The sequence below is a fragment of the Xyrauchen texanus genome, chromosome 25, assembly GCF_025860055.1.
Source record: "Xyrauchen texanus isolate HMW12.3.18 chromosome 25, RBS_HiC_50CHRs, whole genome shotgun sequence".
Taxonomy (NCBI): Eukaryota; Metazoa; Chordata; class Actinopteri; order Cypriniformes; family Catostomidae; genus Xyrauchen; species Xyrauchen texanus.
The window spans coordinates 18,327,297-18,345,590 of record NC_068300.1 but is presented as its reverse complement, the minus strand read 5'-3'; the positions used below and the strand labels follow the sequence as shown (position 1 = coordinate 18,345,590).

The 18,294-nt window shown below is 37.9% G+C and overlaps 2 protein-coding genes and 1 pseudogene across 2 annotated transcripts in view; 1 reads left to right on the top strand and 2 right to left on the bottom strand.

Moving 5' to 3' along the window:
• zgc:158263 (ceramide kinase family protein) overlaps positions 1-18,294 on the top strand; it is an 867,176-nt gene that overhangs the window by 790,448 nt on the left and 58,434 nt on the right. The window lies entirely within an intron of this gene.
• Positions 138-4,209, bottom strand: LOC127618411 (ADP-ribosylation factor 3-like; annotated as a pseudogene).
• On the bottom strand, positions 9,486-15,693 carry LOC127618404 (protein Wnt-10b). The gene is made up of 4 exons (XM_052090834.1): positions 15,507-15,693; positions 13,848-14,110; positions 13,065-13,516; positions 9,486-11,223 (listed from the first exon to the last, which is right to left on the bottom strand). The coding sequence occupies exons 1-4, from the start codon at positions 15,578-15,580 to the stop codon at positions 10,732-10,734; spliced, it is 1,281 nt and encodes a 426-aa protein (XP_051946794.1). The 5' UTR covers positions 15,581-15,693; the 3' UTR covers positions 9,486-10,731.

Here is an 18,294-nt window from a genome sequence, read left to right as displayed (position 1 = left end):
TGTTCTGTGATGACCTGTCTCCTGTTGGTTTCAACTTGTAAACAAAATGAAAGTAATGTTGAATCTACTGGTGCTCCCTGATGAGCTGCCACTTATATTACTTCTCTCCCACCAGTTTCACTTGGATACAGTCTGATTCATTTCTTGTTCTTGAGCTGGTTGGCCAACTATTCCAGGCTCTCATATAAATCTCCACTGGTGTGGCCTGAATATACCAGTTACGATAGCATAGTGAGTGGAGACCCAGCTTATCTGTGATTTCTGCAGCATTCATGCCATTTGGCAAATCCTATAAAGTGAGAAAAAAGCATAGACAACGGTGTATCTCTTACCCTTCCTGTCTAAAACTCTTGAGAGGGTCATATTCAACCAGTTGTCTGATTACCTCTCACATAACAACCTACTCGACAGACTGCCTTCAAAAAAGGACACTCAAAAGAGACTGCCCTCTTGTCAGTAGTTGAAACCATGCGACTGGTGAGAGCTAACTCCAAATCATCCATCCTCATCCTCCATCGTCTGCTGCCTTCTACACAGTGAACTACATGATCCTCCTGTCCACCCTCTCTGACCTGGGCATCACAGGAACTGTACTTGGATGGTTTGAGTCATATCTCACTGGCAGATCATTTAAGGTCTCCTGGAGAGGAGAGGTGTCCAAGACACACAAGCTGACCAATGGTGTTTTTCAAGGATCAGTGCCCTCCTCTTCTCGATGTACATAACATCACTAGGACCGGTCATTGAGGCACATGGCTTTTCCTTCAACTGCTACACATTCCAGTGTGTCTATGTCATTCCAGCCTGATGACCCTACTGTCTCAGCTCGTATCTCTGCTTGCCTCTTGGAAATATTTGGCCTGGATGAAGTATGACACCTTCAGGTCAACTTTGCCAAGACAGAAATCCTCGTGATCCCAGCCTACACATCTGTTGACCACAACCTCACTTTTCATCTTGGTTCAACTACACTAACAACTACCAGAACAGCCCGGAACCTGGGAGTGGTGGTAGATAACCATCTTAATTTCACTGCACACATCTTATCAACTTGCACTTTACAACATCAGGAAAATTATACCTTTCCTGTCTGAATATGCTAAACAGCTCCTGGTCCAAGCTCTGGTCATTTCAAGAATGGACTACTGGCCTTCCAGCTAATACAATTAAGCCACTGCAGATGGTCCAGAATGCAGCAGCATGTCTGGTCTTCAATCAGCCAAAAAGGGCTCATGTCACCACACTCTTGATTTCACTCCACTGGCTACCTGTAGGTGCCCACATCAAATTCAAGGATTTGACTCTGGCTTTCAGGACAGCCAATGGAACCGCACCCCCTTACTTCAATTCACTTCTTCAGTTCTATGCTCCAACTCGCCCTCTGCGGTCTATGATCGAGCAATGCCTGGTGGGCCCATCATAAAGAGGCTCAAAAGACTATTTCACAATCGTTCACTTACTCTGCTACTTTGTGGTGGAATTAACGTCCAACCTCCACACGATCTGCTGTTACCATCTCAACATTCAAGAACCAGCTGAAAGCACATCTGTTCCATGAGCACTTGCCCAACCCACACTAATTGCACTTGCCACTGCACTTAACATGCACTTAATGTACAAAAAAAGAAAATTGTCTGTCTCTTTCTTCAGTGCTAGCATGTTTACTACTCCAGCCACTGTGAAAACTTGGCAGATGTTGTTAAACTTTGTTTGACAAATCGCTTGCTATGTGTCTCGTTTATAAGTCAATTTGTATAAAAGCATCTGCTAAATGACTAAATGTAAAATGTAAATGTAAATATCTTACTATACATATTATATAAAGTGCACAACAACAATGGTATCATTTATTTAGTTTCTTTAATTCAGATCAAGAAAAGCAATGCTTTTTTCAAGCTGGTCCAACTAATGTGCATGTTTAAAAAAATTATTATATTCTATATCAAATTGTTTTCCTAAAAATGTATGGCAACATATGTGGACAGCTGGACTAAGTTGTGAAATTTTAAATAATACCAACCTATAGAGAGTCTAATTTTTTTTAATCCAAATTGCTTATTATGTTTTCAGGAGAGTTAGTTATTCATGTTTTTGAGATGTTACAGAAATTTACAGAAGAAATTACTATATAATTCTGATTCAAAGTAATGACCAGCATCATCCAATCACTGGCAACCATGTAAAATTACAAATTCTGAATCGATGTACTGATTACCATTGTCCCATGTGTGTCAAACATGTTGAGTGGTCCAAACATCATCTACAGTTTGAAACTGATCTTTTGGTCGGATTTTAGGAGTGAGTACACTAAGTTGCACATAAGAAAGTTATAGGATGCTCCCTTGATTCCTATTTAGTAACTAACTTAACCTTCAGTGTGCTGTCTGTCTGCATTGCTCTCAGAACAGTCTGAAATGCATCTTATTTCCATCCTAACTCTATATTAACCCTATGAAAGCAACATTTTTCATCTTTTGAATAAACCAATTAATTCTCAATGTGATAATGCACAGTAAATATAGGATTTCTAAGGAAAAAATTTGCTAAAGTACACATTAGTGTGCATTTTGTTTAGTAGCATGGCGTTTCACGATAAATCGCTCACATTTAAAAAATGTAATATCAGATGAAAGAGACTTTTTTTTACTCAAACAGGTTTCAATTCCTCCCATTCATTTTCAAACAAGTGTCTGTCTCAGGCTAAACTGTCTTTGTCTATACACTTGTCTCTGTCTATACAGTATGTGGGAACCTTCATAATACAGGGGAATTCAATTCAACATCTTTCAATTTTATCAGAATCCTGCCCAACTAGAAGACAACAACATAGAGAATTCTTACAAAGTTACACCCTACCCCAAACTCAAACAGTTTAACAGCCTCTCTCTATGTTTAACTCCATCATATAAACCAACAGTAAAATGGGCTAAACAACCTGTCAGGATAGTGCCTGAAACAGGTCTTTTAAAACTTCAGGTCGAACGAGGGCACAACATTTCCCAAACCTTAAGGTTTACCATCTACTGGCACATAAACAACTTTTTTTTGGACAATTTCACAATTACTAAGAACATTCATGCTTTGCCCAATTAGAAATTATGCATGGACAAAGAAGTTCCCCATTCAAATCATTCTTATAAAAAATTTCTCATAGTTTCTGAATTTTTCTTGGAACTAGCATTTACACTTCCAGCAGACACTAAAAAAGCTCTGTCTATCACATCCGACTACTTGAAATATTTTTCATATGCACTGTTGAGAGCATCACAACCAACTACATCACAGTATGATACGACAGTTGCACATCACTAGATTGGAAAGCCCTCCAGCAGAAAGTCAAAGCTGCACACAACTTGGACTCTATTGCTCAAAGACCACAACAACCACTGCTGCCAATGTTTTCCAAATCACCAGAAATCCCATCTACACCAAATGTAGTCTTCTTTCACTCCTGCTATCTGGAAGGCGGGACTGACACATACTGTACAAGCACACACAACCAGGCACAGGAATATTTTCTACCTTAGAGCAGATGCCTACATTTCTAAAAAAAAATCACATATATCAAAAAGGACATAAAGAATGTCTGATGAAAAATGTGCAACAAATGTCAATAAATGAATAAAGCGAATATATCAAGAAACCACATTAGTGGCTTACTGATGAATCAATGAATTGACTATGATATGAAAAGAAAAAATGTTGTATAAAGGACACTGCATCATGTCCACTAATGAAGCATAAGAGAGCTCTTGCCTGTTTGTTGGTAAAGACAAGGAGTAATGCATCTCTCAGTTCATCCTCAGCCAGCATCCTCATCAGCTCTTTTCTTCATCTTGTGTGTTCTGGAAGTAGTGACGCCACAGAGGTCAGAACATCCCACACTAAAAAATTTATATTTTTGTGCTCTCCACATTAAAACCTAGTTAACAAGAAAGCACAATGTGAACCAAATAACACATTTGACAAGACTCTTAAAACATAACATCAAGAGCTTTGTCTCTTGAGTAAGAGGCAAATAATACAATAATTATCAAGTGATAAAACATTTTGAGCACCAATGGTTGGAATTGTAGTCACTATCTCTCCCAGCTTCAGTTTGTACAAGATTGTGGTCTTCCCTGCCACATCCATCAACCAGACCATCAAAATCTGCATCTCCTTTTTCCCAGTAAGGCTCTTCAAAAGGTTGCCAAAAATGTTTCCCATGGTAGTAGGTTAGCCTTTCCCAACACAAAACATAAAAGATCTAGGGGCAGTTTTTAAAAGACACATGCAATTGTCCTTCCTCCATTTGTAGGCATAAACAATGCCTTTTCATTATTCTTATACAGTACATCAATACGGTTAGCAAGAATCCTCAGTTCAATTTTCACTGGAACCAACTATAGTGGAATTTGTTATCTCAGTTCATGGGCAGCAATCCCATGAACAATATCAAGGGATATTGTTAAATCAATAGTGAAAAATATCCCATGAGAACAACCATGATAACTATTTTCAGAACTAGAAGTATTACCTACACTAGTCCAGTTAATGCATTTCACAAAGTAGTAACCCAACAGTATGGTAAAATTTAAAAAATAAAGATGTAAATGAACAAGGAATACTTTACTATAAAGCACATGTATGAAGAAATAACAATGGCATGCATTTACAAAAATAATCCAGTTATGAGAGCCCACAAAAATGATCCACCTTTCAGTCCTCATAAACAGAACCAGTGAACATGAAAAGCTAACTGAAGAGTGAACAGATCAGTGACGTCACAATAATGTTAGGTCATCTTGATCTAGCCTTTTGTTGAGAGCACTAATCTGCAAATTCATCTCAGATGACTCATGATGACTGTGTCATCATGAATTGATTAACTAAATGTCTATAGAGCCAAATAAAATACAAGTAAAAATCTGTCAGCAAAATAAACCACAAGGCCAGTCTAGTCTAATATCTCATTCACTTTTTAAAATATGCGCTTAATATGTAAAAGTGAAGAAAGTAGGCCATTACCTTAACTGCTGATTCACATGAATAAGATGTGAATGTATGTTCATAAGGAAAAGATTCATCCTCCATAAAATGATGATGATTTTAACATCATGAGTGGAGTATTAAATTAAATGCCAGATAATTGAAATGACCTGCATCACAAATGTAACAGCCAGAAAAAACAAAAAAACAAACAAATATGCAGCCCATATCAAACACAGCTCATAACAGGTTAGTACAGGGAAACAATCATCAAGATCAGAAATCATGACAAAAGAACTGAATTCTATAAGAGATGTCAGCCTACACATTATATGCACAACTATGCATTCACTTTATTAAAATATGCTCTCATCACAATATATAATTAATTATGACAGATCAGGAAATGGCAGTTATTATTTTTTAAAACGTCTAAAAACACCTTTTATTTCTGTCATGAGGTAGAGATATAACAGGAAGAGCCAGCCTAAATTAACAGTTTAAATTTTAATAAACATAATATTCAACATGCATTATTACACCAGTAATATATAGTGCATTTTTCAAGAAATATTTTTTTCCAATGTTTCGCTCCATCCCTACTCACCGAGGAGACAGACACCAGACAATTTCACGTGTCACTCCGCTATCGCGATATCAGCGGTGCGATTTAAATAAATACGAGTGTGACTTGAGAAATCTCGCGATATCTTCGAAGCGCATCGTTGCATGTACATCCAAAATGACAATAGGAACCCATGAACATCACTTTTCATGCGTGATTAACGTGGGTTTCAGGTATTTATAAATAGCATAATAACAATTTAAGTATTTCCTTTAAGCATTGCTTCAACTATTTTAACTACACTGAAAAAATGCTAACATGTGCTTATTATTTAAAATATTATTTAACTTGTCTGTATCAACCTGAATACATTAGGTTACACCAACAAAACTCATTTTAAGAGTAAGATGAAATAGAAATGAAGGTAACAATGGCAGACTACCACGTTTTACAGTGTACATGTTTCTAGGAGAACTGTTGTCTATAATATTAAGTAATCTAAATTAAGTACGTAAGAATTTGGTGATGGTTTACAATGATTAAAGATATGTTTCTGCAAATGTTTGGAAGTACATTTGCATATTGTAATTAATAATTAATCAACGGTTGAGCCTAATGAATAAGTAACCTGATAGATGCTGCCAAATTACAAAACTTGGCAGCAGCTAACTGGTTTCTTCAGGCTGCCAAATTGCTGAATTTGGTAGATAAATGCATGCTAGATTATCAACATTGAAGTAAAATGATTAAAAATAAGGATTTTTCAGTCATCATTTACCTATGTTGTTCCAAACCAAAATGGCTTTCACAAAAGAAGATCTTAGGCAGAATGTTAACACTGAACGCCCCAGTCACCAGTCACTTTGATTATATGTTTTCCATATATGAAGGGTGACTTACATTGTCATTCTTTCAAACATCTACTTAAGTGTTCCATGAAAGAAAGAAAGGCATACAGTTTTGGGACAACAAGAGAGTGATTAAATGATGACAGAATTTAAATCTTTGGGTTAATGGTTTCTCTTTAACAACCCAGAATATTACAGGACATATACTCACTGAAAGCTTTATTAGAGGACCACGTCAGGCACTTTATTACGATGATAGTGTTTCTAATTCAGTTGTCATTGAATGTACACACAGCTTATATGCAGAAATCTTAAAGGGCCTTATCATTACAACAGGTCTTGTCCAAAACCTGCTTCTTATGTTAGTACAATTGATGTGCAATTTCGCCATACATTGGTATACATATTACACTGAATGCATTCTGAAATAATGCCTCCTCATACTTGTATTTTTAACTATTAAGTATAGGCATGCACATGCAGCACATGATGCTTGCCCAGACCTTGTCCAGATGAAAAGAAAACTCTGTCCCCATGTCACTTCACACAGTCCACCGTATGTCAGAGGGTTTATGATCGATGTGTTTATCAATTCAGTGGTTAGGAAGTGAATGAGGGAGTGGAGCAGATGCTTGCAGCTGCACACCAGATTATAGGGTGGGGTGGTGTATGGAGGGGGGGGGGGGTTATGGGGTGGGCAGAGTAGGCTACAGTGGGTAGGGGTGGGAGCAGAAGAGCTGGGATAGGGGGTGGGAGTTGTAATTTAAAGGAGCCTCTTCTCTGAAGTGTTTGCCAAATGGCACCCCAGCAAACACAATCATAAGTCGGGTTGGTTAGGCTTGCAGAACTAATGAGGGCTTGCACATTTAGGCAAGGGCTTTGATGTTCTGGGTAGCTGGCTCCTTGTTTTTTCTTTCCCTTTCTCTTTCTCTCTTGATCCCACATCAAAAATAGAAGGGGAAGCTGGACAAGGAACCCAGAAGCAGATGTTTCCAGCTGTTTTTCCTTTTGCCTCCCTTTTGATGTACCTCAGTATTTGCAGTAAATACTCACAAATTTGCATGTAAGTTTACAGCGAATGTTGTATAACAATTGCTAACTGTCTGTCTGTCTATCTATCTATGGACTGTTAGTCTGCCTATTCACAGTGTATGGTAGCTGACCAAAATATGTTCATATGACCCAGCATTGGATCTGTACCCTTCTCTCTTGACTGTGGCAGTGTCTGGTTGTCATTATTCTCAATGCTGTCAGTATGTTGCTTTGTATGTGTGATTGGCTGAACTGCATTTTGTTGGGGAGAAAGCAGTCTATGGCTGTCCAATTTCTCTGTCTCACACATGGGAGAAACAGAGACAGGAAATTCCCTTTTGCAGCAGCTCCAGGATGAAATGATAAAGGAATAAAGAAATGTAAACCAGATATCCAGCACGTTATCATTCCACACTCTCATTCTCCATTTCTCTTTCACTCTCATCTTTATTGCCAGAGAAAATAACAAGAGAAGTGGGCTTTATAAAGCCATCAGACCATGGGTGTTCACTTCACTCAAACTACCGTCACCCTTCATCTTCATTTTTCAGTCTTGTGAGGAATCATATCGAAATGCTTGTTTTTAAGATGTTTATGATTGTACTAAACACACTCACATAACAGACTCTCAGACAGAGCTTAGGCATCAGAACAGCATGCCTGTTTTTAGTTAAATCAAAAGAATGACAAACAGTACTCAGCCGGACAGGGTGCAGTCACAACCATTCCGCTGTCAAAATGTGGACAGCCCTCTAAGACAGGTTCATTCCTCTCCACAATTTTAACTTGGCTTTTAAAACTCTTCAAGAAAGCCAATAATAAGAGGCCAGTGTCAGTTAAAAATCTCAGGAAAAGAAGAGTAAAATACATATTTGCATAAATTCTAATGTGTATACTTTTTCCTGAGTTGCTACAGATATTGTGTTGCACGAGCAGCTTCAGAGACACGGGTTCTGGTCCCATGCAGTGTTGGGTGTAATTACTTTTAAATACTTTGGTGTAGTTACTGTAATCGAATTGCTTTGTAGTCAAAAGGTAGTGTAATGAATTATATTTTAAATGATTGTAATTAGATTACTGAACTCTAAACTCAGGCGCTGAACACTACATCCCACTCTGACTCTTTTTTTTTTTTGTACATTCTCTTGCACATTTCTTTACACTTCTACCTCCTGATGTCACTTGCACTGTTATGGTCACCGGCCAAATAAATATATTTACATATTACATATTTGTACTTCATTCTGTACAATGCACCTTCAGTTTTCTACTTATTCATTTGCACCTTGTACTGTATTCATAGAGATTTGCATTGAGCTGGTCTCTGCTTCTCCCCTCTTAACTTTGCACAAAAAAAAAACATTGTATATACTCACATATATATATATATATATATATATATATATATATATATATATATACACTGTATATATGTACATATTGCTATTTGCACTTCCGGTTAGATGCTAACTGCATTTCATTGGCTCTGTACTTGTATTTTGCACAATGACAATAAAGTTTAATCTAATCTAATTACATTTGGGTTACATATATTTCTAAAATAACATTATTTATGATAAATATTTAGAACATGTTCATATGTTGGCCTACCTCTGTTTGTGTTTCTGTGACAGCTGATGGAATAGCGAAAGTAAACAAGAAGGAAAAATTCTTCTAAAAAAAAATATATTTCCCACAAAATAATCGGTAAATAATTTGATCACAATTTAAGAAAAGTAATTAGTCATTTGTAGTGGATAACAATTTTTGAGTAACTTACTCAACACTGGTCCCATGAAAACCAGGAGGTAATCATGCTTACCTAATTAATGATGAGTGTAATTCAGAGGTTGCATTTTCCTGCAAAGATTACATTTTTACTCCACTGACATTTAGGTTTAGAGTTTGGGTTTGGGTTACGGGTATATGGTTAATAATACGCATACGCAATGGTGCCCATACTTTCAACAACACTTTCCACTGGGGTACAATGGCTCGAATTATGGTAAGCACAGACCGATTATAGCTGAACAACTTTGCTGAATAACTTTCGACCTACTGACAGCGAATTCACAGTGCGATCTGTCTGATTCTAGAGGATCTTTGCTTGTTCTAAAACCAGTGTAATTACACAGGCAATAAACTAAAAAAAATTAACTGAGGCTTTCTTAGACATTTTACAACATATTACAAAGATACATTTTTGAAACTCTCCAAAACTATAACATTTGGCAGCAATTGTAGGTTAATTTATTTGTAAAATTAATTTGATTTCCTAAGCATTGCCCTAAAAAAATGAAAGGTTAAAAAAAACATATACAACAATTTCACTGTAATCCGATTGTAGCTACAATGGCAACTGTTCAAATACAATTTTACCCAGGACTTCAGAGTATGAATGTCTTCCATCATAGCATCAAAGGCATCTGGCATCCAATATTGTTCACCAGTTCCTCTATGCGATGAGATGTGACTGTTTTTAATCAGCTGCAAAATCCACGGGAGGCACAAGTGTTCTCCAGTTGTTCCTTCGCTCTCTTTGTGTTTGATTGGTCCATTTCTACAGAGGTTAGGATGGGGTTACACAGCATATCAACTTTACAATTGTCCTGGTTTTCATAAAAAACACCAAAATCAGAGCACTATGCAAGGCACATTCTCTGTCGATGGCTAAGGTTTTCTCCAGATTTGGGAGATTTTGACAAAAGATTTGATTTAATACAACATCTTATGAATCCTTGTAAAAAGGTACTGAGATGTTCGACCAATTATGATAGCCATTAATATTTAAAATATCAATATGGGAAAAGATTATGTTTTAAGTTACAGTGTTTTTGGAAACCTTCGCCCCACAAGGCTGGTATTTCACCATCAAAAACAATTACAACATAAACTTCTCAAACATTTTGCCAAGGCAAGGAATATACATTAAGTGCACTTTTGAAAATGTAAAAAGTTTGACCGCAGCAGTGCCTATATTTCTCAGGAATAATTTGTTCCTGCTGTTGTGCGTGCCTTGTTATTAAGTGGAGTGCAGATGGCATTTGGGGCATTTGCTTGGCTTGAGAGGCTGAAGATTCCAATTAGGGAAAAATACGACAAATGACATGAGTCACCTCCTCCTCAATTCTGACTTGGCATTTTGTGAATAAAAACAACAACACAATGCAAATTAATCCCAGATGATGGAGGTTAAAAGAAGGAGAGAAATGGATAAACAGACACACTGTGGGAGAGCAAAACACACGCAGTCACATTCAACATGATGTGGTACAGACTGTTGCCTCCTAGTCCAAAAGAAGCAGCTTTGGACATTCACTTGCACACATTAACCCACTCTGTAACCCTGCACTCCTCACAGAGCACATAGCAGCACCAATGAAAGTGGCAGTGACATCGCTTACTGCGTGCCTGTTTTAGTATGTTGTGTCCACGGCCACAGCACAACGACCCACAGCCATCCATACTGGGGCTGCTCTTGTTGCAAATCCGACCCTGTGTACCTAGGGAATCCACCGCTGGCTCACGATCACAGAAGTCAGGTGACTTCTCGAAGTATACTAACTCATGTGAGATACTGTGCCGTCGGCCTCTGGCCTGATCTGAACCGGTGTTCCCACCGACTCGTGAGTTGAACGCACCACTGTTCTTGTTCTGAGAGTTTATGAAGATAGCAGTCAGGAATTTCTCCCGAAGCACTGATCCCACAAGCCGGAATTCAGGAGAGACATACCAGCAGGTCTTAAATTGGCAGCTGCCTGATGTGCCATGGCACTTGCACTTTCTTCTCATGTTGTCAGTAACTACCTGTTAAGGCCAGAGCCATGAGGAAGAGAATACAATACATCTGTTTTTGTTTATTTGTTTTTGAAGTTAATCCAATGCTTTCTTTAAATGGTGATGTGGTTATCAGTAGGGCTGGGTATTGATACAGATTTCCCGATTCGATTCCGATTCATTTGGATTTATTTCAGTTATAATGTCCACTTTTCTTAAATGTACAAATCAATTTTGTCTCACGCTGTTAATAATACAGGGGAACTTATAACTTGGTACATCAGAAAAATCATAATTAAAAAAAAAATATTTATCATAAGTTTTCATAACTTTAGTCACATTTTATTTGTAAAAATGTACAAATTCAATGTATGAAATCAATATGTCTTGAAATTGCATATGTTAATTGCATACTGTATATACACTCACTGAGCACTTTATTAGGAACACCTGTACACCTACTTATTCATCGTGTGGCAACAGTGCAGTGCATAAAATCATGCAGAAATGGGTCAGGAGCTTCAGTTAATGTTCACATCAACCATCAAAAATGGAGAAAAAAATGTGATCTCAGTGATTTCGACCGTGGCATGATTGTTGGTGCCAGACAGGCTGGTTTGAGTATTTCTGTTACTGCTGGTCTCCTTTGATTTTCACGCACAACAATGTCTAGAGTTCACTCAGAATAGTGCCAAAAACAAAAAACATCCAGTAAGTGGCAGTTCTGTAGACAGAAACGCCTTATTGATGAGAAAGGTCAGCAGAGAATGGCCAGACTGGTTCAAGCAAACAGAAAGGCTATGGTAACTCAGATAACCACTCTGTACAATTGTAGTGAGCAGAATAGCATCTCAGAATGCACAACACATCTAAACTTGAGGCAGATGGGCTACTACAGAAGAAGAACACGTCTGGCACTTTATTAGGACCATAGTATTTTGATTCATGTTTGTTGTTTACATGCATATTTTGTACTATTACAACTATTTACATATTTTTAGAACAGATAGTTCTGTCTCTTTCAGAATAGTGCAGTTCAATGAGCATTTAACAGAAGTGTTTTGTCTGAGTGCTTATTAACAAGAGTGGAGCTGCATGGATTCTTTACTGCATCTGTGCTATGTGAAATTAAAATTAAATGCATCTTTTTTGTTTTGTTTTTGGTCAGCAGCTGACTGTAAAAGAACAGAAATGGTATTAAAAGAGACATTATTTGACAAATGGATAGCGTAGATCTCGTCTTTGGACAAGTCAAACCAAACTTTTACTCTCAAGATGCAGTAAAAGGATCATATTGCTGAACTTTCGCCACTATAGCACACAATCACTGGTGAGTGAACTCTGAACATTAACCAGCCAGTGGCCAAAACATTTTTATGGGTGATTTACTACATTATAGAGGTTTGAGTAAAAGGTAAATCTTGGGATTTAAGAATCAACATTGAGTCAATTCAAAAGAAGACTGCGATGCATCGTAAATCTATATTTTTACCCAGCCCTAGTTTTCATGGTGTAAAGCTGGAGTGTGTAATATCTGTGCCATTAGTGTCACAAAATGGCATTGCAAAAATTATGACCAATAATGTTTTTTAAAAGTTTCCATTCTCCATCTGTCTTGCATTGGTTGGACAAACAGATAGTCCTGCCCCAAGACTCATGCCATTGGTGGAGCCAATGTTGCTGTGTCAGGCTGGATAGTAACTCAAACAACCACAGAGCCACAATGTTTACACATTGAGGTGAAATCACACTGCAAATGGCACACGCAGCATATTTGAAAAAAATACACACATCAGCTTTAAAAGATCACACAAGGCAATGCGTATGTATATGTCATTACGATATTCTTAGAAATTGATAAGTAACCACACCTGTCTGCCAACTCTATTATTGTGGATCCGCATACGTGCGTGAATATCGCGAGAAGTTACTCTGGAATCCAACCAATCCCTGGAAAATCGTACGCCGAAACGGACATCATGACTACAGCCTCCCCACTCCCAGGTGTCCTGCAGCATTGTGACTTCATCTGGTAAGGGTTTGAGGAGACTGACCGGGTGGGAAGAGCGTAAATTGGCTGGCACACCACTGTGAAGTGCACTGAGTTCAGGTGTATTCCCTCTTGTGCCTGCTTTGGTAACCCCACTCCTCTGAAAACTCTGAAGTTGGAGCTGGGTTAACTTGAGACGGATTTTGTCATCGTCCAGGCTTCGCTTAGCTTCACAGCCACACCCGCGCAACTTACCCAAGCTGCATGCCGACGCCACTGAGTGCACAACACCTGCAGCCAACAGAGACAGCGAGAAGGCACTCTCTCTGAAACCTGGGAAGAAATAAAAGATGTATGTATTTACACAGAACATTATTCTGCCAATAGATTAAACAGCTTTCTGTAAAAACATACACAAAGTGAAGTATGCAGTAGCCAGCTGGTGAGATAATGATCTATAATGATCTTTATCTAAAATCTCATAAAATTCAATTTTCCATGGTGGAATTTAAAAGGCTTCACTGCATTAAACAATGACTCAATACTGATATTTTTCCTTTTTGGCCAATGTACACTCTGGGTTGCATTTCAATGCCCAATTTATGACTGCATTGGCTCGCTACAACTTCAGCACTTCCCATGCCCCTTTTTGCCATCTACTCACCTCTGTTGAGAATGGCACTCTGATGGGGCAACTTGCCATGGTTCTCCAGGGAGGAGCAGTTCCAGCGCTGGTCTCTGAGCTGGTGCTGGCATTCGTAAATAGCAACCTGAATGCCCTGCAGAGCCGAGGCTGTGACATCAGGACTGCGCACACATAAACGCATCTGTCTTTTGGTCAGGCCTGCCAGTCCTACACACACTGCGTTGGGGGTAAGCACTGGCTCTCCTGCCACCTTCAGGCCAAGAATGTCATTGCCCAGTACCCTGAGAAAAAAATGTAATTCATTTTACAGCAGTGGTATGATATCATTATAGAGTAGAAGGCTGGTGTGGTCCTTTTTAAATGGTTCACATATGTGGGGAAAAAAATTATAACTTGCGGTGTGGTGATATGTGTCGTGTTAGTTTTGCTCTTCTGCAGGGATGCAACTACTAACCTTTTCTGAAGCTAATTTGCCTAAAAACAAATTTGTAACATTTTCTACGTTTACCTTATAAAATCACTTATAAGTGTTACTTACATCTTAAACGCTTAAATATATATATTTTTTTAAATAGGTTACAACAAAAAGCTCAAACAATCAACAAACAAATCAACTGAAAATAAACAGTACATCTAGAACACCTGCTTTGGTTTTCAAACTTTTTTCACCTCTCATGTGTTTGAATCATCTGTGGGTCATTTGGGTCATTATGACATTGAATTCAGTCATTAATAAGTGACAGAAAATACTGTGTTTAATTTGATTAAGATAACAATAAAAGTAAATTGTGCAATATTACAAAACATTTTAAATAAGGCAATGAAAAATTGCATTTTCCCCCTAATGTCAGCAATGTATTGTGTATCATTTGAAACATTTGTGCATTTGAGTGCCCTGATACTCAAACAAGGTTGTGAAATTGCAAGAGGCACACACAAAACTTCCATGCATAGTTAAAAGCCCTATTTTCTATCAGTGTCTTGGCATGCCTGATAATAATCTGATGAGAAAAAAAATACTATACGGAAAAGATTTGTGGGAAGTAGTACATCAAAAGCTTAAAACACTTTTGTTATTAAATGTGCCCATTAACAGTGAAGAAAAGTGAAAGAACATTCATGACTGTACAGTTTTGCCTGTCACATCACTGGTTTTGATTAGAGAGCCTGAGCTGAATAGTTCAACTAATACAGCCTATCTGTTAATAAAATAACACAGCAACAACGCACAAAAAAGACGAAAACATGAACACAAGTGTGGCTTGATCATAGCCTATTTGCCACCTTGATTATTATTATTAAGTAATAGTTTTTGCCATTTTTCACATTTAATAGATTGGTCCGTGGAGAAAGAGAACCACAAAAAAAAAAAAAAAAAAAAGAAGAAGAAAAGAAATGACTGGGAAGAGGATGGGGATCAAGAGCGGGACAGGACCTCGAGTCAGGACTCGAACTCCAGTCGCCCTGGATGCCACTATGGTGCATATGTCAGAGCCCACAAACCTACGGCTATGAATTCACTTTTAATATAATGGTTGAGTAAATCTCAGATAGTCTCGGCTATAATTTCGACACTAATTAGAATGACTGGCTTTCCGAAACAATCACGATTAATCTAATGAGTAGATCTATTTTAATACATCCCATGCATGATAGGACTTCTACTTTTCTACTTACATGAACGCAGGTGACAGAAGTGCAGCAGCCCAAATCAGTACTCGTCCCAAACATGGCCTGTGGAATAACTCCATTTCGTTGAAAGCTTTTCTCGACGGGACATTAAGGCACCTGTGGGATCGCTTTAAACGAACTGAAACGGACTGATGACAATGTTGTTTTCTGTGAGGAGCTGGGAGTTAAGCAGTATTTGATGAATGTTGGGACTGAGCATGTATGTCTCTGAGGAGGAGGAGAAGGAGTAGGAGGAGGAGGGGGCGCCGTTAGGGTGGGCAAACACCGCCTGAGGCGCTTTTTTTTTTTAACAAGTTGAAAAATGCCTGTCAAATTTTCAATAGTCATTGCAAATCTAAATGTGAACAATTTTCTGTGATAATCTTGTGACTCGCACCATTATTATCCATGATAAATGGGCAGTAAATCAGTTACACAATGTAAAGCCTAAACCAACTGGATACATTGACCACTATATTTAGATATTTTGGTAACAAGTGCACAAGTAAAGTGCCATTCACACAGAACGCATTTTTGTGTCCATCTGCGCTGTTTTCCCAATTTTTTTTATTTATTTATATATTTATTTATTTACATGCGCTATAGACCGACGTCTTAGACTGCTGCGCTGTGTACCGCTGTTTTTCAGTGTCTCGCGGCAGCAGTGCTGTGCTTTTAAGTCAGATATAAAAGCATCAGCCTTTAAAATAGAATCTCGAGACATCTGCATTCCGTTAGGCCTATATGATGCATAGGCTAGCTTTTTTGAACATCCCATAACAAGGATAATAAGGTTGAGATGCATTATTTTGCACTCTCCAATTCACACTTCTGTACACTGTATGGAAACTTGCTGTTGCACTGTTGCATTGTAGGCTACTTATAATTTGCAATATGTGAATCCCTTTGTATTTAGTAGGCCTATTGATTTATTGTTTGTTGTGTTTTCTTTTTTAACTGTTTATAGTATATATTGCTCTATCCGTTTAATGCAGAACGTGTTGAAAAAGCACTGTATAGCTATACTTAAACTAAAGTAAAAATAATTTATATAGGCTACAATAAGCAGAGCAGCAGCAGGCAAGCGTGCGGCAGCGGCTCTTCTTGAACAATGAGAGGTGCGTGTGCGCGTTCATGTTTTCACCCATCCTCCCACACCAAATCAGTTCACCATGCAGCTATAGTGACGTTTCACTTTAATTAGACCAACCTTCATCATATTCCTCGACACTATAAATGAGTATGATTTTGCCTGCGGCCTGATGGAAATGGCAAAGAGCAATCGCAGAAATATTGACTTTTCGTTTGTCTTATTTTGTTTGTCTGCTCATCTCAGTCCGATAACTGACCGTGATGGAGAGTTTTTTTGTCAAAGCTCATTTTCAGTGAAATCGCGAGACATGGAAACTGATGCGCAGTTTGATGCGGGCCAACACATTTGAGACTTCTGCATATTAAGTTTGTTCAGTAGACAACTGTCGGTGTTTTAACCGTTTTTTAAGTAATTTTCTGGCTGTTACGTCGAGGCTATACCTAAAAGACACAATGATGTGACACAACAAGATGTTTAAACTTAGTTCATGGGCCCAGCACTGGATGTAGGCCCTATGAACGTATAAACCCGAATATCTGACGCATTAGCAGTTTACAAGATTAAGGGGTTATCTTGCTGGTGGTCAGAATACCACTGGTCAGTGACTAATGCGCAGCAGGTGTAAATCAATTTGTGAACTGATCTTAGAAGGAGCATCTATTTTCTTATCTGTATTATTATTATTATTATTATTATTATTATTATTATTATTAACAGTATAGTAGTATAATAATTACCACAGATTGTCCGGACTAGTTGGATTAATGTCACGAAATGGCGTTAAATCCTCCCCTAATCATTCACTGACAAAAGTAGCCTACTTGGTTTTGGGCTAATCACCTATTCTCGAAGATCAATTCGTGAATGGAGCTAATCACCTCTATTCCTCTCCCTAAGCTCTGGCAACGAAAGGTGCATTAGCATTTTGCCGTGGCGTGTATATCTAAGTGGCTTAAAAAGTGATTTGAAGTTAATTTGTATATAAAAGGTGTCTCTTTAACCGGATTGGCGCTAATCTGCAAAGCATGCATGAATGTTTCAGGGAAACCTGTTTAAAATCCTTCAAGAGTATAAAGAGCTGCCTAAGCTCAGAAAAGCAGCCCTCATTAAATATCACTAACAAAAGCGCACTTCCTTCAGTTGGCCATTTAAAACCATAAGAGAAAAAAGTAGGCTACTCTCACTCTCTGTTATGTGAATGTGTTATTCTTTCATGACAACACCACACAATTTATATGGGCAAGATGTTGGAAACAATAGCCTAAATATATAGCCTTCACGGTAAAAATGAATCAGGGGTCGGGAAATTTCTGGCAATTGCTGATGATTCTTTGTGCAAAAACATACTGTCAAAACAGCAAATTACAGTTTGACTCGTGCCAGTGCTTTACTGACACATGCGATTGAGAGAGGTCTGCAGTACAGATGGTGAACAGTTGTAGTCCTATACCGACTTTTTTTTTTTGTACTTACTTTTTTACTTTGGTATCACACCTTAAAACTCGAGTCCTAATTTCTTGAGTTATTAATCATTAACCAAATTTAGTAATTTCATTCCTTGTTTATTTAAACACTTAATGACTTTTAAGAAAAACTGAAACAGCATGTCTTTAATGTAGGCTACTTCTTTCTTTTTATTTCATTCCTTTTTTAACCAAAATTATAGCGTAAAATTTCCACAAAGTAGACTTGATGTGGATG